This window comes from Ambystoma mexicanum, chromosome 6p (assembly GCF_040938575.1).
Source record: "Ambystoma mexicanum isolate Mex_15411 chromosome 6p, UKY_AmexF1_1, whole genome shotgun sequence".
NCBI lineage: Eukaryota > Metazoa > Chordata > Amphibia > Caudata > Ambystomatidae > Ambystoma > Ambystoma mexicanum.
In genome coordinates, this window is record NC_090935.1 from 818,475,212 (window position 1) to 818,498,668 (window position 23,457).

General features: G+C 45.1%; 1 protein-coding gene across 1 annotated transcript in view; it reads right to left on the reverse strand.

Annotated features, from left to right (window-relative positions):
* Positions 1 to 15,942: 15,942 nt before the first annotated feature.
* The window catches only part of SLCO4C1 (solute carrier organic anion transporter family member 4C1), an 812,270-nt gene continuing 804,755 nt past the window's right edge, over positions 15,943 to 23,457 (reverse strand). The window contains exon 13 of the mRNA XM_069625459.1: positions 15,943 to 16,394. Within this exon, the coding sequence (XP_069481560.1) occupies positions 16,270 to 16,394 (125 nt within the window). The 3' untranslated portion in view covers positions 15,943 to 16,269. The remainder of the gene's footprint in view (positions 16,395 to 23,457) is intronic.

Below are 23,457 nucleotides of genomic sequence, written 5' to 3' on the forward strand. Positions count from 1 at the left end.
CACCAAGGAACTTTTCAAAATCCTTAAGGAACCTGAGACGCCGGCACCCCCTCCTGAACCGTGTACCAAAGACAGCATCTGGTGCACGAACATCCAGACAGCACTCTTGGGTAAAATTGCTACTCTCCAAATTAAAATCAGAGACAAACAAAAATCACTTCAGACTGGCCAACCTCTGACCACACCTTTACTGAATACGCCTCTAGCCAATGCCCCTCATAAACCTTTCTCCTTCTCCCCGCTCACTACCTCGGAAGTAGAAAAAATCATAAATAACCTCAAACCATCCAACTGCCAAGGCGATCCTTGCCCAGCTCCTATCATCAAGGAAGCATCCCACGACTTAGACCCGTTCATCACAGCATTTATAAATGCCTCCTTCAAGTCAGGTATAGTCCGGATAACCTAAAGGATGCGTGGGTCATCCCACTCCTCAAAAAATCCTCCCTTGACCCCAACATCCCAACTAATTTTAGACCCATCACTACAGTCCCGTTCTTGCTTAAAATCCTGGACTGGGCAGCCTATCTGCAGATTCAAGACTACCTCGAACCTAATAATCTCCTGGGATCAAGACAATCAGGCTTCCGTCCTAAACACGCCACTGAATCAGCCCTGATTGATCTGAAAACTCAGATGGAGACAGTAAAGGACAATGGGAAGCTAGCACTCCTCCTTCTCCTGGACCTTTCTGCGGCCTTTGATTTGGTCAACCACCAAATACTGTGCCAAAATCTCAAAACCGCGGCCCACTTCTCTGATTCCGCCAATGCCTGGATCCACTCTTTCCTGAGCAACAGATGTATGAGGGTCTTCTCACCCACAGCTTCAGCAGACCCCTCCCCTATTCAATGTGGTGTTCCCCAAGGCTCCTGCGTGTCCCCTACGTTGTACAACGTATTCACGAAGCCCCTCTTCGATGTGCTTGACTATCTGGGTGTCTCCTACAAAAACTATGCGGACGACACCCAGATACTCATCCCCATCACGGGCGATTACACTACAGACACCAAAGCCGTGAATGATGTCTACCTGGTCATCCAGGCCTGGATGGCACAGCACGAACTTTGCCTAAATGACGATAAAACCGAGCTCTTAATACTTGGATCAAGCTATCGTCTTAACAAACTAGATCAAACCTACAAGTCCTTCACTATTGACGGCAATGATATCAAGGTCTCTAATGACACTAAAACATTAGGTGTCTACCTTGACTCCACACTCTCAATGAACAGACAAATAAATGCAGTAAGGTCGGCTTCTGCCTACACCTGCAAACCTATCACCGCCTGCAGACCCTTCCTAAACACCTTCAACTGCATCTCCCTCTCTAGAACGCTCATTATGGCCAAAATTGACTACTGTAGCGCTCTCTAGCTTGGAACCAGTCAGTCCAACCTCAATAAATTGCAAACTGTACAAAATAATGCCATAAGGGCAGCCCTAAACATCCCGAGACGCTCCCACATTTCCTCTGTCAGAGCTGACCTTGGCTGGCTCCCGGTAAAACAAAGAATTGCCTTGAAAACCTTAGCCCAGACCCACAAATGCCTGAAGAACATGGCCCCACCCTAACTCTCCTCCCGCCTTACACCCTACACCTCCGCTCGACCCAGGAGAGCAGCACAAACCCACAGCCTCACCCTACCTAGATTCAAACTCCAAAAAGCGGGTGGCGTGATTTTCCCAGTCTTAGCTCCCAAACTCTGGAACACACTGCCTACTACTATTCGAGCTGAACCGTCATTCCAAACCTTCAAGAACAACGCCAAAAAGTGGCTATTCTCCCATGAGTTATAAGACTCCTCGCCACAGACCTGCACCTGCCACCTGCAATATGAGCTACGGGCTTACATACCCTCCATGTGTAACTTAATTTGCCTTTGTATTTTCTGCTGTTCATTTTTATTGTATATGTCTTTGTGTGTAATTCACTGTGTATGCTCTGTCTACTGTACCTGCTTGTAAGATTATGCGCCCGGTTGCCTCCGGGCCTGGTTTGCGCTTTATAAATAAACAAACTTCAAACTTCAAACTACAAAAGCCTCAGAGTTTTTGTTCTGCTAGTCTTCTCCCTTGATGTCATACCGCTTCTCACCTCGGGCATTCCCCTGAACATAACCCCGGATTCCCCTACCCAGTTGATCGTCCCTCGCTCATCCACCCCCAGGGTTGGGTTCTGAGAGGACCAGCCCTTTCCTGTCCAACTGAATAAATAATTCTCAAGGTCTACTTGGGATAATACCCTCAGGTTTCTCACAAAGGGCAGTTTGCATGTGAACAAGTGCTTGATGCATCTGCCTTCGCCAAAGAAAAATCTCCACAATTGTAATGGGATGCTTGGTAACATTGTATGTGGAGCATTCAGTATTTGCCATTTTAGGAAGATCAAATTCTACCCTGACCAAACAGACAGCTTTGCCATAATAGATTATCATCTCAAGTCTGAATATTCATGTAGGGCGGTGCAAAACAGTAAATCCTGCCACGTTCCTAACAGAAGTGTGCACAGACGAGGGCTTGGAATGATGCAACTGTGCCACATATGGAGGGGAGGATAATGACATCCCCAAAGCAAAAGACAGCCCTCTAGAAGAGCGGGAAGCACTTTTTATTGATGGTTCAGCAATTGACCAGGACACAGGACAGAGACAAACGGGCACGGCAGTAGTGCACCTCAAAGCAGGAGTATATGAAACATTAGTGATGAAAAAATTACCCATGCACTATTCAGGACAAGTGGTGGCGCTTGTGGCACTCATCAAGGTGCTAAACGCATCACAAGGAAGCCATGTGACCATTTATTTAGACTAAGCATACGTCACTACAACAGTGCATGCCGGGTTCTCATGGTGGAGAAGGAGAGGATTCCGTAGAGCAGCCAGCTCCCCAGCACAGCACATTGCACTATTAGACACAGTGATTTCCGCACTATCACAACCTCTGTGGTATCAGTCGTTAAGTGCGCCACCCACACCAGAAACACTGACGAAATCTCATGAAGAAACCCAGCGGCAGTCAAAACGGCAACCTATCTCCCTGTCCCAGTGGAGTACTACACCATCACATAATCAACAATCAACATCATACACAGTTTTTCTACTCATACAACTCATTGAACTGCAGGGAAAAGCACCAAATGAGGAGAAGGAACTACAGTCAAAAAGAGGTTTTAAATAGTCCCCTACATACTTACTCTGGAGACAAGAATGCACGGAAGGCAGTAATGCGCGTAGAGCTCTTGGCAATAGCATTCAATTAGTTACACCACCCATCCCACAGCTCCAAACAGCACATTGCAGCAGACATACACGAAGATTGGTTTATACCAAACCTTCAGGAGCATCTCACAAACATGTATACACTGCACATCTGTCAAAATGTCAGAACTGGCATGATGCTCCAGACAACATGAGGCACTATGCCTCACCCCATTGGGACGTTCCATGAGTTTCACATAGATTACTCAGACATGGGAGAAAGATGCAATGGTTCCTGATACCTAATGGTTGTAGTGTGCCCTTTTTCACAATGGGTTAAAGCTGGACCTTATGCACATCCGGATGCCAAATGAGCTTCTACATTTTTAGTGTGCAAAGTTTTACCTCAATGGGGCATGTGCAATGTACTAAAATCCTATAATGGCACCCACTTCTTCAATTAACTCTTCAAGGAGATCACAGCACTAATTGGCATTAAACACTGGATGTATTCAATTTACCACTCCTAACAAACGGCATTGTTGAGAGGATCAACAGCCTCCTTAAAAGCAATCTCTCCATGCTCTCCACCACCTTGAACAAAAACTGGGTTCATTGCCTGCCCCTGGCTCTGTTCATCTTACGCACTCAACCAAATAAAGACCATCACCTTTCACTCCACAAAATAGTAACTGGCAGGCGCATGCATAAACCCAACTCCCCAGTAAGGAGGGAATTATGGGTGAAGAATTCAAAGATTACTTAACAAACCTAAATTGTGCCATTAAATATGTCTCCCGACAGATTGCACGACCTCACCTAGAGGATACACAGAGCACTGCAGAACAGCCTACCACAGACACTACGGCCACCCAACTGTTGCTCCCAGGAGAACTAATATACATCAAAAGCTGTGTACATAAGTGAAACAACCCTACATTTCATGGCCCATATGAAGTGGTGTTTTCCACCCCTCTCGCAGGAAAATTGAAGGGGCTTCGATATTGGATTCACCTCTCTGATTAGAAACTACCAATATATCTCAGAATAACTACCTTAAAAGTAATAACATCACTACATGTCCTACATAATGAACATGCATTGGTGCTAAATAAAAGAAAAACTCTTTCTCTCTTTCTCGCTCTCTGTCTCTCGCTCTCTCTCTTTTTCTCTCTCTCTCTTTCCCACCCTTGTTTTTGATTCCTCTACAGGAGTGTACGAAATGGAACCCTCAACGTCAAATGATTCATTGTATATTAGGAAAGTAGATACATTTACTGTTAAGTCAAGATGGTTACATTCCTACACATGTGGGCCACACTTCACTGCTCTCCGGTTCACTATATGTTTATGTTAGGAATTTATTGAGGTCCATCTTTTATCTGGGCAAGCCATCTAAAAGGGGAAGGGGGAACATAAAGGGAAGTGCATTGCTAAACACAACCAGCTGCTGTACATATGTATAATATTTCCCAGACGAGCAATAACAGTGTCAACACACAAGCAAATACACCTGGTCGAATGAGGGTGGGCATGAGAAAGATGTTCGAAATCATATTTCCTACAATTTTTATAAATACTTATTAGTAGCGATGTTAACAGTAGTACACTAGTGAAGGGATATATATCACAGCATGATAGAATGAGAAGGCAAGCGCATAGGCCCGAATATGAAGCATACTATGGCCTTGGCCTGGATGCTATTGAAGATATTAGACATCTCAAGCACTCCAACAGCTGCTACACTGACATGAGTGCTGTGGGCAGACAAACAACAAACAGCAGCTGCTATGTATGCTCATTGATACGGCATGCATCGGGGGCACCCAAGGTTTTAGTACCACAGGAAGTTCCATTTATAGAGGCACAATGCCTGGTTCGTCATGTGCTACATGTAGGGTAAAAGGCACCTTCCAGGCACACAGCGTGCGACTAGAGATTGTGGATCCAGATGCACTGCAATGCAGCAACAACCCAAAAAACTTAATTGCTTACAACACCATATTTAGTAATTGATGGACTAAAGTACATTAACAAGTGGCAGGAAACAACAATCAGCTGCCTAGCTGATGGGCTCCTGGGGTACAAAGAAGAAGTAGTGGTGTTAGTGGCCAGCAAGCGTACCTGTACCTCCCGCCATCATGGAGGGACTATTGTTGGCTGGCCACGCTGCACTCAGCGCTACTAGTAGTCCCAGCCAGAAGAACACTTGAAAGGGGGACCATTACCTGACACAAACCCAACAGTTTCTCCGGTGTTTGAAGAACAGAAGACAATGCCACCACAAGAATTTTGCATCCTACCTAGTAAGACCCAATAGGATAAACTGCGAAGAAAGACAAGAGCATCAAACTATCTTTTAAAAGACTCAGCCACAATGCTTGGGGAAATACCTGAAGAATACTGATTTTTCAGCCCTGCTTAAGCATTTTTCACCTCAATCTTGCCACCCGGCGTACAGGCAGCAGTACACGATCTGGGAGTGCGTATGAAAAAAAGAAGCTGGTATCCAAGGGGAACATTGGTTTGACATTGGCTTTGATTGGGCTCTCTCCTGGTTAGGAGCCATTGTGAAGATGCTGGAACCTGATATCCTGTTCATCCTGGTCATCTTCTGGACGTGCCAAATGGGACTCCGGCATTGTGCCAAAGCAGTGCCTAATAACGCAATGATGATGGTGTCAATTTGTGTTATAAAGTACCTTGTAATACAAAAGAAACTGAAAAACAAACTGACCATGCCATTCCCCAAATGCTCCATATTTACTACAGAGATGAAGTAGATTGCTTTTACCACACCATCACTGTCCGGCTATCATGATGCCTACACCCAGGCATCCGGACCAAGCCATTCAGCCCCGGGAGCAGCCATCTAGACATTTAGTAAAACCTCAGCAGCCCCGGCTAGGGGCTATCTGGGTTCAGTCCTGGCGCCTTAGGTGCCAGTCTCATAGTAGGAATCAGTCCTGGTGCCTAAGGCGCCAGGCTCATAGTCATTACTTACCTCAGGCAGACCATGCTGCAAATGACTCCAATCCAACATGAAGCCTGAAAGGGACTATTTTTCTACAGGGACTATTTTTTACTCGGGTGTGGTTCTAGGGACTTCTTACTTGTGACTACTTTTGAGGCTATTTAAACCACACCCGACCAGCAACACACGCTTCGCGTTATTCTGCAACCAGCAGCGTAACACTCACCGTGCCTGCAGCTTGCATCCAGTCTTCTGCCACGCCTGCCTCGAATCCGGAGCTCCTAAAACAAAGAGGGAAGAAAGGGACAAGGATAGAAACCGAACTTATTTCTATTCCACACCTGATTCTGGATCCATCTTGTCTCCGGACCTGTATAGAACATCATTTCTGCACGCGCCGCATCTCCAGCTGCATCGTCGCGCCATACTCACCAGTCTTCACAGCATCCTGCGGGTCGGCGCTGCCTCCATTATTTCTTTGCCGAACTTCGGCACCTAGGGGACAAAAGAAAACCACAAGGTTAGCCGAGGGAAGCAACAAATATAATTCTTACCACCATAGACTTACCTGATTTACCACCAGAGGCATCCTTTTATGACTCTCCATATTTTCACGTGCCGCATCTGTAAAGAGAGACAAAACAATACGTTTTCCTCGTGCAACATTTACCAGACAGCGCCGGGTAATACAGACTCTTACCTGAGTGCCACCAGCTGCCACAAGAGCCACGAGCCAGCTGCAAGACAAGAAAGGAAGGGGGGAACAAGAGTGAACATCGGACATATTGAACTCTATGAACTTAATACTTACTGGTCCTCACCAGGAACCTCAGAGTCAATACTCTCCGGAACTCTCCCGAGCCTTCAAACCAGTGAAGTAACTGGAATCAACACGCCCCTACAATTCCACGCAGGATGGAGAGCTCATCTTTCAAGAATATAAGTAGAATATTTCTACGGGTTAAGCAGACAAGATTAGGAGGGCAGATCCAGTCAGTCATCGCTGCACTACGCATCACGTGGGTGGAGACCACAGCTGACGGGTCCGACCGACGCCCCTGTGGGAGCCAGGTGAGCGTAACACCGACCCCCTGACCCTGAAAATGATAATGAAGCTTGGGCAGATTTAGCTGGGGATGTATTTATATGACATGCACAGCCGCAGAATACGTGCAAGCAGGAGAAAGTTTATGATCAGTATGTAGGGCTTGGATGCAATAAAAGGAACAAGGCCCAAGTGAGAAGGGAAAATGAGTGCAAGCATGCAAAGGAATTTGTTACTGTAAAAGTAACGAAAGGGGGGAATGTTAAGAAGGAAATTAAACTCTCCCACCCCCCCTAGGTGCTTTGGAGTAAGGCAAATCCCATAACTAGATTCGATGTACCAGGGGGTCGGGGCGTGCTAAGAAACCGTGCTTGAACACAATATTACATGAAATACAGATGCGTAGACTTAGTGCGTGCATATAATTGAGTGCCATTTTTGTAGTAATGGTACAAACATTTGACCCTGCATGGCTGTGCGGTAAACACAGACCCAACAAAGTAACCTGAACAGGCCCAAGCACTGATGATAGAAAGACCCACGCTGCTAGCTCCCATAGACACTTTACTTTGCTCCATAACTGTTGCTATTATGTGTTATCCCGAAAAGGAATGCTCCCAGCAAGGCTGTGAGACAGTACCAGGCACCTCAAAGTGCACATTTATCACAGTCAGGCCAAAAGCAAACATCAAACCCCCACCCAGCCCACCATGAGTTATGACACCCACAACTGCCCCAGTCCAAGATCCTTGAATTCGACGATAATAGATGACCTCAGACCACCAACCATAAACCCAGTGGTCATAAAAGATTGTAAAGAACACAACCATTCCACCTTATTTCATAATTACAAACTTTGAAATGTGAGGTACTGGGTGGAATAAATTATAGTCCAAATGGTGGAAGCCTTGGGTGTGGAATGTGCAATATGTACTGAGTGAAGAATGTGTGGGTAAGTTCGCTCTTAAGCCTCTCCATGTGCCAGTCCCACAGTTCCCCAGGAGCATGCCATAATGATAGAGTAGCATCGTCTTACAATAGCAACTAATTGCAAACTCGACCTTGGTTCCCTGGAGATCATGAGCCCAATTGATCCCATGTGATGGAAGATGGACGGATGGGGCTGGGACCAATAGCAGCCTGGTATCCCCATGTATAGGGTCTCACCAACCAGCCACACAGGTTTTTTACTGTATGTGTGCATCATTGATGACAATGGGCCTCATTATACATTTGCCAGTCCGGGAACTACGGTACCGGTAAGATTGCCGGTACCGTAGTTACCGGACCGGCAAACTATGAGCTCTGCTCGCGGGTGCCATTACGGCCACCAGGTCTGACCTGGCGGCCATACCGGCACCCACAAGCAGAGCATGTCAGATGCACCGGCATCATTCTGAATGGTGCCGGTGCATCCGACCTCCCCATTCCCATTGAGCCCTATGGGGCTCAATGGGAGTTGAGAGCTACTTATTTGTGGAAATAATTCCACAAATAGTCCAACGACAATCAGGAATGCCAGACTAGGCTCCAGAATTCTGGCTACAAGACCTATACAATTTGCTAACAAGAGTAAAAATAAAATCCCTAATGTAGCCAACCTAACTAGCAGTAAAGCCACTAATGTGCCATCTTGACACCAAAATACCCCCATCAGCCAAACAAATTCAGATCGTACTACCTTACTTATCAAGGGAGCGCTCATAAAAGCCAGAACTTGACAGCACACGCTTTAGATATTGCAGACCTTATTGTTAGGCAGAATTATATGCAGTACCCTATGGGAAAACCACACACAATTAAGACTACAAGTGACAGTACAAATTCACCTTTGCCCAGCTGGCAGGGCTGATGCTTCCTGGGCCAAAGCTGCAAAATGTAAAGAAAAAGAAAACCTTCATAATCCAGCATGCCAGAAGTAACCGAGTGCCGCATTGCCTACTAGATGGTGTGAGGCATTTGTGTTGCCTTCAACAATGTTGCAAATGTCCCTGAGTGACCCCCACACATGGACCTCCCCATTAGTGAGTGACATGGAGAACAGCCTAGGCGTCAGTTGCACGCCCATTCTGCCTACAGGATATGTACGCATTTGAATGACAGATTATGTGACCCTGCAAAATTATGTTGGAACTGCTGTGGCCAATACACAATGGTCTGTTACAATCCTCAAAAGCTTATCACACGTACCTGTTGCCGAGGAAGTACGTAAGTTTATATATTAGCCATTTAGCCAAATGAGTGAGTGAGCATTATGGACAAAAGGACAGAGAAAAAAGGGAAAGCTATTATTAGAGCTTGTCTTGGGCTTTATTCTACGACAATCCTTCCCCTATGTTCTGGTGAATGTATTGATCACTCTGAGTTAATAAAAGAAACTAGTACCCCAAATAGCACTAACGGATGGTACTATAGCATAGTTATAGGAATGCTGGTGGATTGTTTAAAGTACTCACTTCAGGCCATAGTTAATTTAACATAGAGAAAGATGTAATATCCAGGTATTATTAGACTACAAACTAAATCTTTCATGGGTTTATTTTATTTTAGGAACTTTTATTTAAACAACAAAAGACACATATATAGATACATAGTCACATGAACATCCTTCCTCGTATACTTTACAGTCACAGATACACTAAAACACATAGCCACAGACAGAAACGCACACACACACACACGCACCACCAAAATCATTATGCAGTTCCCCTATCTTTTCTCCACCCCCTGCAACCATAGTGCTTTCCATCTCTCCTATCTACCCTACCTGCTAGCCTATCACATTTTCTACCTCTCGCTCAAAGTCTTGAAGGAAAATGTTTAAGAAAGCACTTCTGGTCTCTAATCCGGGCCTGCCCAATGCCGACACCTACATCATAGCTTCCTGCAGGCAGACTATCAATGACATCCTCTGTGTTGACCCCTACCTGACCGACGGAGTCCTCTTATGGTCTCTATCCTCTCCCCATTTTCTTCCTCTCCCATTAATGGTGGAACCAGATGGGAAGTTCTCTTGCCACACTTCCCATCCTCTATGTCTTCCGTCACTCATTAATTTTCTTTCTTCTTCTGCCTTTCCCCCTACTGCCACCCTCTGCCCCTTCTTCACAACCGACGGGAGTACCACATCCCTGTACCCCCCCTCGGAAAACCTGCAAAGGGGGTAATCAGCTTCACTTAGCTACTCTCAATGCCCGCTCTGCCAGTAAACACTCCACCGACATCTGTCTCCTTCATTAAGACTTTGACCTTGATGTTCTTGCCCTTACTGAGACTTGGTTCAATGCCATATAGATCACTGCTCTTGACACTCTTCTACCTGAGGTTTACATTTTTCTCTCCAAACCCAGGCCAAACTGGTCTGGAGGCAGACTGGCCTTGATCTTCCCAGAATGTGTTCCTGCTTCCATCATACCCACTCAATCCTGTTCCTCCTTCGAATGCCTCGTCTGCAGGGTTAGTGTCTCCCCTACCTTCTTGCTTACTCTCGCCACCATCAACAGACCCCTTGGCCCGCTCTCCCTCCCCCTCTCTGAATGGGCTGACCTCATCTATTCTCTCATGAACGCTACCTCCAAGCTTCTCTTCCTTAGAGATTTCAACATTCATCTTGATTCTTCTGATGCCTCCAGTGTACTCTTCCATGACCTCTGTGACTCTCTTTCCCTCACCATTCGTACATCTGGGCTGACTCAGTCAGCCGGACACACCGTAGACACGCTCATCTCAGCAGACATCCCTATCTCTACCCTCTCTCCACACCTCTCTCCTGGTCTGACCATTCACTCCTCTCCTCTTATCTGGAGCACTTGGGCTCCCTGCCCAAGCCTCTGTCTGCACTGCCAGTCTCCTTCTCGTTCATTCGACTGATGAAGCGAGCGTCAGTTGCTGCTTTTACTGCCACTTTCAGCCCCCTCAGACTCCTACTACTGACTCTCCCACTGACACAGCCTTTGCTAACCTTCACCTCTCCATCTTCAACACCCTTGACACCCTTGCCCCTGTCATGAGGATCTGTATGAAGTCTGCCTCCAAGTGCAATAGTTGGTATGATTCTGACCTAGCCTCTCTGAAACGCAACCTCGCTTCACTGGGTCCACCAACAATCTGGCTGAATTGTTCAAAACCTGCAAGGAACTCGCCAATTCTACCACAGTGTCCACCTCTCGTCACCCATCCCAGGCCCTCTATACTGCATTGGCCTCCCATTTCACAAACAAAACCCAGGACGTCCTGTCCTCACTCTCCTGTACTCCCCTCCATACTTCCCCACCTCTTCTTAAGCCTCGCTTTGCACCCCTTTTTCCCTCCTCTAACCCACTCCTCCTTCACCCCATAGAACCAGATGAACTCTCTAAAGCTGCCCGCTCTATGAAAAGTCTCCTCCAAAAAGGTGCTCCCCTGCTCCTCCAGAACTATCGAGGACAACATCTCTGCTCTTGCTCCTGCCTTGGCTGATTTCTGTATTCACTCCCTTACCATTGGCTCCTTCCCACTATCCCTCAGTCACTCCCTTGTGACCCTCTCCTGAAAAAGCTGTCTGCTGAACCCCTCCTTCCCATCTAACTATCACACTATCTCCACTAACCCTACCCTGGGCAAACTCGTGGAGAAGTTGGTCATTTCCCAACTAACCCATCACACTGAATATGTTGGCTGTCTCCATGACCACCAGTCTGGCTTCAGAGCATCCAGAGGCATGCACACTGCTCCCCTGAACACCTGTGAAGACCTGCTCTCAAACCTTGACTCCAACTCTCCATTCTGTTCCCATCCTCCTTGATCTCGCCTCTGCCTTTGACACAGTCAATCATTCCACCCTCATAAAGCTGCTCCATGACACCCTTGGGATCATGGAACATGCCCTATATGGACTGACCTCCTTCCTTTCGTATCATCCTTTCCAGGTGCAACTGGTCCCTTTCCTCTCCTCTCTCTCATTCTCTACCTGCAGCATCCATCAGGTTTCTATCCTATTCCTGTGGCTCTTTAACATTTACCTTGCCCATCTGATTACCACCTACTTTCCTTGTTCACCTCATTTTTGGCAGAGCACACTCAAAAAGTCTCCTTTCAAGCCTACCACTCTCCCCCTTCTTCTCCTCCTTGTGGTGTACCCCAGGGATCGGCCCGCTACCCTTTTCTGTTTCATTTGTATTTGCTCCCACGGGCAGACCTCACTTCAGAGTCTGGGGTTTTATTGTACACGTATGCATATCACACACAATTGATGTTTCGTCTGGGCTCCCTCACTACTGAACCTACCCATAAATAAAGAAACTGTTTTCCATTATAGGCAGGTGCATGTCGGTCAACTGGTTAAAACTCAATGGGGAAAAAATGAGGTTCTTGTTTTTGGTCGCCTAGCTCTTGGAACTCCCAATGATGGCCAACTCTCTTGTTCCCTGTCCGACTCCCAGCACATCTGTGAAAAGCCTAGGGCTGAGGCTTACTTCGAACAGCTCCCGAAGCCCAGATTGCAGCTCTTTGCAATACCAGCTTTGGAAAACTTAACATTTTAAGAAAGATTCTGCCATTTCTTCCTGCTGACTGCTGGTCCAAAGTAGTCACTTCGGAGATTATGAGATTGTTGGAGTATTGTAATGGGGGTCTTTCTTGGGCAGTCGAAACATCAAATTCAGTGACTGCAAGTACTCCAGAATTCATCTGCCATGCTGGCCCTGAATGCCACTAGGATGACACGATCTGCAGGCCTGTTGCGTCAACTTCACTGGCTACCGTTAACATTGTGGGTTGAGTTTAAAACTGTGTGTGTTACTCACCCGGCACTTGGCGGTGCTGGTGCTATTTACCTGAAAAACAAGGTGTAGAGTACCATCCTACTAGATGCCTTTGTTCATCTTCATGTGCACTTCTCAGAGTACCAACGTATCAGTGAGCCCTTGTGGGTGGTCACTCTTTCTAAGTGCTTGCCCCTACTTTATTGATGAGACTCCCCCTGGCTTTGAGTGTAATTGATGGGTATCTGTCGTTTTCGCAGGGCACTTAAAACCTATCTTTTCTAACTGTTCCTTTTTGAATTCGTAGGCTTTTTTCCCCCCTGAATGTCTGCCTGTGGTTAGCGCCTAGACTCCTATGGGCTGTAGGTGCACTTCATACGTTTTGTTACATTACATTACTTACATTACATTTCAAGTGTTATGATGATGACACTCAGCGCTCCCTCAAGCTTCTCACTTCTACCTCTTTTCCCTCCTCTCTCATTCCAGATTGTCTGACTGCTATGCAGGCATGGTTCGCAGCTAATGATCTCTGTCATAATGCCAGTAAGACCGAGATCCTTCTCATCCTTCTCCCTGCTTTCCTCCCACTCTCTGGCCACCCTCCTTGGTTCCTGTCCGCTCACCATATTGTGAATCAAAAAATCGTGGTGTCATTTTTGACTCCTCTCTCCTTCTCCCCTCACATCACGGACCTTGCCAAGAAGGCCTACTTTCAGCTTCACCTGCTCAGAGGCATTTTCCCCTTCCTTACCTTCCCACAGAAACTCAATTGGGGTCATTACGACCCTGGCGTTAAGGGTTTAACGTCGCCGTAAAAGGTGTCGGCGCCGTTAAACCCTTAACGCTTGATTACGAGGTCCCTTTGCGGGACCCGACCTTAATGGCTGGTTTTAGTAAAGTAGGGTGCCGCAAAGGGACCTTGGTGCTAATTACGGTACCGCAATTTGCGGTACCATACTTCACGCCTTCCCCAGTCCCATTGAGCCCTATGGGGCGAAAATGGGAATGGGGAAGGGCCATGGTGAAATGGGGAAATACCACCCCGCCAACCTTGGAATGGGGCGGTATTTCCCCATTCCACCATGGCGGACTCGTTACAATACCGGCACCAACCATGGTGCTAATAGCGCCATAGTTTAGCGCCGGGGTTGTAATGAGGGTCAATGTCTCCAGTGCTCCCGTTCTCTCTAGGCTGGACTTTTCCTCAATCTGCCTCTTTCCACTCACTGCCCCCTTCAGCTAATCCAGATGAGGACTGCAAGACTCTTCCTTGGCCTCAAGCTCAGGGACTGCATTTCCCCAGCCCTTAAATCTATCCATTGGCTCCCAATGACTGCAAGGATCACATTCAAGCCCCTCTGCATCATCCACAAGGCATTTTGGGGCCTGGGACCACACTATCTCCAGTGTTCCCTCCCTAACTACTCCCCTGCTAGAGCCCTACGTTCCACTAACTCCAACTTGTTGACTGTCAAACACTTCTCCAAGCAGAGAGTGGGGGGCAGGTCTCTCTCCTTGGCTAGTACCTCCCATTGGAACAGCCTCCCTGCCCCTCTCAGACCTGAGCTGGACCTCCCTAAGTTCTGGAAACTGCTCAACACCCTTCTTTTCTCTACCTCTTTCCCTTCCCTGTTAATAACGCCACTGTCACCGGTGGCCTGATCCTCATTAATCTCACAGGATTCCAGGCCCTTCTTCCCAATCGATACCAGCACCCCCCAAACCCGCACTGCACTGCCATGCGGGCCCTTTCTTAGCACCCTTGGAAGTAGCATGCACCAGCACTTAGCTTGAGGTTCTCCTCCTTGGCTCCCCTTAGCAGCCACCCCACCCACCGGGCCCTCCACCAGCACTTGTCCACTCATTTGCTCCCATTCCTCCTTCAATCCTCCCATCCCTATCTCCTGCACTTCTCCTCACTGCACTTGCATGTCTGGATGCCTCGGGCCTAGTAGGACCACGACTGTATATTTACTGTTTTTACCATTGCTATTTATGTCCCCTGTACCCTTCCCGTTTAGCCTTGGGGCTTTTTGAAACACAATTCTGTTGTGTAGGCGCCTAACAAATGCTCAACAAAATAAAATAAATAAAAATAAAATACCTTTATTGCAGCTTTGATTCAATGTTAAGATTTCGGCTCAAATGTTTTCAATATATTCAGTAATCAATATGTATAAATAGATAGAGTTATAGGGAGCTGGAGACAAAACACGTTGAGTCAGAATCACTAAGTGATATGTTTCAAAGTTGTATCAAATGTTGACAATGATCAGGGTTTCAGGTTAAGAATAATTTAATGGAATCTAGCATTAGAAATTAATGTTTCAGAGAGTGGATATCTCCAAATGTAAGTGGAATTATTGATAATTAAACTTAATTATGTATCTTCTATAAAAGTACTGCATTACAGATATACACGTGTACAGGCACACATACATTCGAGATATAGCTATGTGTATACCTACAGATATATCTGCAAATACATATGTATGTAAACATACATTTGTACCTCCATAGCCAGGAAATTATCCGCAGGAATGACACCACACCTGTAAACCACGTTTTTAAACCTCCTCTGTTTGGCAAAATCAATAAGCAGGTAACTAAACTAGAGGATACATGAAAAATATCCATTACTTATGATGCTATAATTACCTTGGGGTGGTCTGGTTGACATAGTAAACGACTGAGTACAGTAACTAGTGCTTTGCAGATATTACAAAAGCTCAGCAATGGCATTATAGGGTAAAACATCTATTAAAATAGTGTAATTCACATTAAATATTTTTTTTAAAAACCTTCCTAGGTTCACAGTTAGCGCATCCCATTCCACCAGATTATGGGCAATAATTCATGAGTTTGACATGTTCAAGAAGTGCAGCTTATACGACTCTGCCAAACTCGTGTTTGTGCAATGACAATAGGCAAACATGTAGGTATACAGAGCGCTGACTTAAAAAACATACAACGCCGGAATAAAAGTGAAAATATGTTTATTGGCTGTATATTACATCTATATATAGATAGAAAAATTTGTATTAAGGACATCATGCTATTTGTTCTTCGACATTCAAGACTTAAAGGAGTGTAGTGCCAGCATACACGAGCTCCACAGTCCTTGCGTGGGCGGTGTGCATGACGAACCAGCATTAAGATCACAGCACATGTGGGCACCATGGGAGTTGCAGCTCCAATTCCAGTGGTAATGGGTTCCGTTAAAATGTCATCTTAGCATTGAGGCAGCTGACATCTTTTATAGGTTTTCTTCCTTATACCTTGGCACTTCTGCATCCTTTCAGATGTTCATGTAGTCACAGTAGCAATGACGGCACTGTCCTCTTCCAGTGGCATGCCTTTCTCTGCTGGAGGCTTGTAAAGGCAGAATGCTAATATAAGGAAGACTATAGTTATGACTTTACAAGAGGCACCTAAAAATAAAATGAAAATGGACACTGTTAGTGAATGACTGTATGTTGCAGTTGGCTACCAGAATCAGAAAATAGTCATGGCATAATCATCTGGGGGCTTTCATTCTGGCCCATAACTTTAGTTCAAGAAATATTTGAATCAATGCAAACAACATACACCTTAGTCACCATGTTGACATTAGCTGTTGACTAACATGTCACGTGAACCCTAATACGAACTACCTTGCCCTATATTCATGCTGAGCAACACATGTACTGCAAACTCTCCCAGCTTATACCTGCGCATTCAACCTCATCCCATTTTCCTCAGTGCATGTCACACACCTCTGTGCACTGCACACGCCGACCTGAAAATGTACGATATGCACACTAATACTGTTACACTTTTATAAAGCCCAATATTAAGTGCAACATGTACGCCGGTATTAGGCCTAATACCACGTGGTAATGGTACAGATTTACTAAGCTCCCCCCATCTCGGTCCTGATACGCACTTGACATGCACTGTACCGTGGCCCACCGCTATCTCTCGTTTCTGTAATTGTTGTTAAAATACTTGCATCAGTACCGGCACATTTGAGATTACGTCCAGACCCCTCATATAATGCTGAGACCCTTACCTCCCCTGGGTGCTGCTATACCACTGCACAGCTGAACTAGCCTATTGTGTGCTGCTATACCACTGCATAGCTGAACTAGCCTATTGTGTGGTGCTATACCACTGTATAGCTGAACTAGCCTATTGTGTGCTGGTATACCACTGAATAGCTGAACTAGCCTATGGTGAACTACTATACCACTGCATAACTGAACTAGCCTATGGTGAACTACTATACCACTGCATAGCTGAACTAGCCTATTGTGTACTACTATACCACTTCACAGCTGAACTAACTTATCTCAGCACATGATGTTTACCACCACCCACTGCCTTACGGTCCTCGTGTGTACATTATTGCTAATTGAGTGCCGGCCCACCTTGAATATCTCTCAGAATACCTTGACCAGACCTCTCCAGCCTATTTCCCAATTTAACATGAATATAACATATGCCCCATGTGACCTCTTGCATAGGAACCTTAAAGGGATGGTCTAGTAAAAATGTTTATTTAAAAAATAGATAGGCCACATAAAAAAAAAAATACTAGCATTCTCTGTTTTAAAACTTCCTATGTAAAATTTTGAGCTATTCAAGGCTCGGAGCCTGAGAAACTTGGAAAGAAAAAACGCAGCGTTTTCCAACACAATAACGTATTTATGTTTGCTGTCGCTTCAAAAGCGACCGCAAACATAAATATAACATTTTTAAAGCTGCGGTTTTATTTCTAGGTTTTCCGGGCTCCTCCAGCCCGGAAAACTTAGAAAAAAAAACACAGCTAGTGCTTATTTTTTGTAAAAAAAATAAATAGCACTTACCGAGATTCAGCTGCAGCTTTCCTGCTCTGGTCTTTGGTCCGCGTCCTCCGAGTCCCGGCACTAATGAAGGGAAAGCCACCCAGCGGTAGACTTTGTTTACTACAGCTGGCTGGCTTTTCCTTCATTAGTGCCGCAAAAGCAAAAGCCAGCACAGGAGGGCCTCCATTTCACAAAATGGCTGCACCCCTGTGCTTGCTTTTTCGAATTTTGAGCTTGAATAGCTCAAACTTTTACATAGGAAGTTTTAAAACGGAGAATGCTAGTATTTTTTTTTATGTGGCCTATCTATTTTTTAAATAAAACATTTTTACTAGACCATCCCTTTAAACTACGCTCAAGACTACCCAAGCTATACAAACCATTAACTAGACTAGCAAACAATTATACCTACCATTCCAAACACATCTCTACCAAATCGAGTAATACCAACCATAGCATCACCCCTTCGGTTAATACAAAATTAGCTAAACCTAACACAAGTCATAATACAATGACCACTAACTACAGTAAGACTACACTGACCGCAACTTTAGACTTACCCACCCACCAGCTTAAGGGAGCTCTTATCAACACAAGATCTCTGGTAGCACATGCTACAGAAATTGCTGATTTTATAGAAACAGAGAAATACGATTCCTAGCAATCACAGAATCTTGGCTGCACCAGGCCGCAGGCCCATCCCTGATGATCGCTGTGCCAACAGGGTATACTATTTTAAGAGAAGATAGAGCTAACACCCGAGTTAATAGCAATAATAGCTAAATCCTCACTAGCAATGAGATTAGTATCGCCTATGCACACCAACTCATGTGAATCCCTGACTATAAAGCTACCTATCTCAGATTCACAAACTATTACCATACACCTAATTTATAGACCTCCGGGTCTCATTGGCTCCTTTGAAGAGGACCTATCTATGTTATTGTCTGACAATCTAAAAAATACATCCCAGGTACTGCTACTCGGAGACTTGAACTTAGGTTACAATGACCCCAACGATACTCAAGAGTCTATCATCGCCAACGCCCGATCCGAACTTGGCTTTGAACAAAAAGTAATACAACCCACTCACGTCAAGGGCAAAATACTTGACTGGGTAGCCGACCACAACTGTAACATTAATCTCACCACCATCAACCCACAGGCTTGGGCGGACCACTCCCTCATAGCCTTTACTATAGACTCCAAAATGATCTATACTGGTAACAACCCCATAGCACCCTCCATGCCAACTAAACACAAAAAGAATATAAGATCAGATAGACTCATTCCCCTGATACTCCACACTCTAAACTCCCTCCCAGATTCACTTGACCTCTCCACCGTAGTGAATAAATTCAACAGAGTTGTATTAGAAGCTCTTGATACCATTGCCCCTTTAAAAACAAGGAGCAGCAAGCCACGAGCACATCTAAATGCCTGATTTACTCCACACCTTAAATCATTAAGAAAAGAAAAACGTAAAAGCGAATCCATGGGGAGGTTAACACCTTCTGATGAGATCAAAGCAAACTATATGAATATTTCTGTTAAATACAAAAATGAAATACGACGAGCTATAAAAGAAAGTTTTGACATTAGGATATCACAGGCTAAATCAGGTGCGGAGGAACTCTTCGCCATACTAAAGGAACTAGAAAATAACATCCCTGAACCTGACAACTGCGTCAAAGACAAGCTGTGGTGCGCTGGCATACAGAAAGCACTCACAGACAAATTGCCACTCTTCAAGTAAAGATTGACAAAAAAAAAAAATGTACCAATAGCTACTACCCAACCTAGAAATGTACCTAACTTACCTAAACCAGACGCCCGCTTCAACTTCAACAAAATCACTATATTGGAATTTGAAAAAATAATACTCTCTCTCAAACCCTCTAACTGTAGAGGAGACCAATGCCCGGCCCAAATCATAAGAGACGCTGCTAGAAACCTCTCGCCATTTATCTCTGAGCTTATTAATGCATCTTTTAGAACAGGCACCACCCCAAGTAATCTTAAGGATTCATGGGTCCTCCCTCTTCTGAAGAAACAAACTCCTGACCCAGCCATACCCACCAACTATAGACCTATAACAACGGTACCGTTGCTCCTCAAAATATTAGACAGGGTGGCGTACTTACAGATCCAGAGCATTTTGGAACAGAACAAACTTCTAGGCACAAGGCAATCAGGTTTCAGGCCTCAACATGGAACTAAAACAGAACTTACTGACCACAAGGCCCAGGTGGATGAACTTAGAGATCAGGGCAAATGTGCCCTTTTACTCTTACTAGATCTCTCAGCAGCTTTTGACCTGGTGGATCACACTGTCCTCTGCAACCACCTAGAATCAGCTGCACACTTTTCACAAAATGCCATAGCATGGATACAATCATTCTTGAGTGAAAGAACGATGAGCTTTCTCCACTTCAGAAGCAGCTGATCCTATCCCTATTACATGTGGGGTTCCCCAGGGCTCTTGTGTCTCCCCTACCCTGTATAATATATTCACCAAGCCCCTCTTTGATGATCTGGATTGGCTTGGTGTCACCTACACTAACTATGCAGATGACACTCAGATTCTCTTCTCACTTACAGGGGATTACAACATGGATTTGGCCTTGGTGGATGGCATTACAATGATTACATGGTCTATGCCTGAATGATGACAAAACAGAACTTATCATCCTGGGGACCACCCCTAACATTAACAAACTCGGCCCTAAATATATTTCCTTCAATATAGACGGCAACTCAATCAAGGTAATGAAAGAGGTTAAAACATTTGGTTTCTACCTTGACTCCACCCTTACTCTAACAAAACAAGTGAATGCTATGGCATCCGCCACAGCTTACACTTGCAAACTGATCAGGTCAGCTAAACCCTTCCTTTCAACGAGCAATTGCACCACAATGGCAAGAGCACTCGTGCTTTCCAAGCTGGATTATTGTAATGCTCTCCAACAAATACTTCACAAAGAAAATACAAATACTCCAGAACAATGCCCTGAGAAACAATTGGCTATCCACCATGGATAAAATCAAACATAAAACTGCCTCTCTAACGTTCAAATCCCTTAACAATGCAGCTCCTCTCTATCTCACAGAGAGGTTTAACAAAAGACTGACAACCCGACCGACCAGAACGGTCTACGCAAATTGCCTAACAGTTCCCTTATTCAACTGAGCCACCTTAGGCGGTAATAGCTCCCCGGTCAAAGCCGCTCAACTATGGAACTCCTTACCCCCACGACTAAGGGAAAACCAAAGTTACCAACATTTCAGGTGCAATCTTATCAATTGGCTCAAATCTAATTACATCTAAAGCCATCCTGACTTGTAAGAGAAGGTTCCCCAACTTCTCATCCTCATCATCAGCTCCCCCCGACTTCCTCTCCATCCTACCTACCCCCTGCACCATAACCTGTCCTCTCCATTTCACCTACTCCCTGAACCATAACCTGTATTTTATTCTCTGGTCACCCAGTGCGTAATTCACAAATGCTGTCAACCACTGCAACACACCCTTTTGACTATGTATATTTCTCATGTAATAAATATGCAATTTGTAAATGATGTAAATTCCTGTGACTTATAAGCTTAGAATATCCATGTCTCCGCACCCTGATACCTCTGGGTCTGGCGCGCGGTACAAATAAAGAAAGAAAGAAACAAACAAACTAACATTATTCTGGGATATCAGACTCTCTCAGAATTGCCATTCTTTTGCAGTATACCATAAGGTGGTGCCAGAATCAGAAACCTAACTACTATCTATTTTTTCATTTAAAAGCATTGCATTTGGATTTCTCCATTTAAAATTTCCAAAAAATCAACATTTATTTCTTAACTCAATACTGTAAGTTAACAACAGGAATATGCTACCATTTACAAAGTACAATTAGGACATCATTTACAATTTTACCTGATAAAGTTTTTAAATACAAGACAGTGGGCCTCTTTACAAGTATGGCAGTAACTCGCCGGACCTGCCGGTGGGTTATCACTGTCCTCGTAATACCGAAATACCGAACCAGCCACCTGATATCCTGGTGTCACAGGGACATTAAAAGTCCCGGCGGCTTGGGATATCAGGCAGTGTCCACATGTGTTGACAGAAGTACCAGCACCATTGTTAACGGTGGTGGTGCTTCCATGACAACTTTGCTTTCTGGGGCCGTTGCGCCCCGCAGGTGAGACCTGCCAGGCACAATGGCCGCAGACAGCAGAGTTGTAGTGGGGCGGTCCAGAAAGGGTGCAGGTACGGTGCGACCAGCACCCTTATTTCCGAGCCATCAAGTGCCTGACTGAAAGGCTGGTTCAAATCTTTGCAGAAAAGGTTCATAACAGCTCGAGCCATTCGAGCCTCCATCGAGACTCAGTAAATGTGTGATTTGGTGCAAATCAGTTGGAGCCAATTCCTATGTCCCAAATTTGGCTAAAAAGCGTTCCTGCTCATACATCTCATCGCTTGCACAGAAAAAAGCTTGAACCTTAGTCCCAAAAGTCGCCTGAATGTGTGCGTCACAAATGCAAACATTTAGATGCCCTTTTTCAACCCTATCTGCTTCTGCGTGAATAAGTTGTTGTTTCTGTGCATTCAAAGGCATCCTAAATCCACAAATGGAATGCTCGTTGAAATACACATAAAACAGTCACAAAAGTCACATGGGCAAAAGGGAATGCACAATGCACGACAGGATCATTGCCAATTCTCTCATGCATTTTCTATAAAATAGAACAGAGGCAGTATAAACTGCTGTTGTCCCACTTTCATTTCTATCAGACATGGATAGAATTGTTTGAACATATCACACTGATGGGCCATTTCAGGCTCAGTCAATCTGAAATGCGTTCCCAATACGTCATTGGTGCTGGGGGTCTATCATGCTTTAGCGTTGGGAGCGCAGTCCTGACACTAATGCAGTGAGGAGGCTGGTCAGTTTCTTATTTGCGCTGCCGCCCACTCCCCCTGAAATGTGCAGCTCACCTTTGCAGATCAGGTGATCTGCACATTTTTTAAAATTTTTTAAACATTTATTTATTAAGAGTGCAGGTTAGCATTCAGACCGTCCACTAAAGAAAGAATTTGAAAAGGTATTGAGGCATGTACAGTATTGGCACATATATACAGAGTAGCAAGAAAAACACATCAAACATCCCACATCATGGCGAAGGGAGAGGCGTAGTATCCTCGTCCGATATCTGGGAACACAAATACGCAACAGTGACCAAATGTCTTTGGGCCGACACTGTGTCGGGACCGATAAAACAAAAAGTCCTTCATCGTCGTTTACCAAACATAAGTCTTTTAAGAAATTGGCTCTGGGTGGTGCAGTTGTAGACTTCATGATTTAAGGATACAGCGCTTGGCGACAACACATGAAATATTAAATAAACGCCTCGTAGTTTCTTTCACCTTACCAATGTCACCAAGCAAGTACTTTAAGGGGGACAGGGTCGCCGGAATCGACGTTATGTCTTTGAGGAGTTCTGCCACCTCCCGCCAGAATTCTATAATCAAAGGGCATGACCAGTACATGTGGTAGGGGCTAGCGTTTGGTGCATTGCACTTGGGGCAGGCTCCCGTGCAACTCTCAACAAATTTGGCCAGTCTGGGGGGGCATAGTGGAGCTGATTCAGAACTTTAAACTGGATCAGCCGT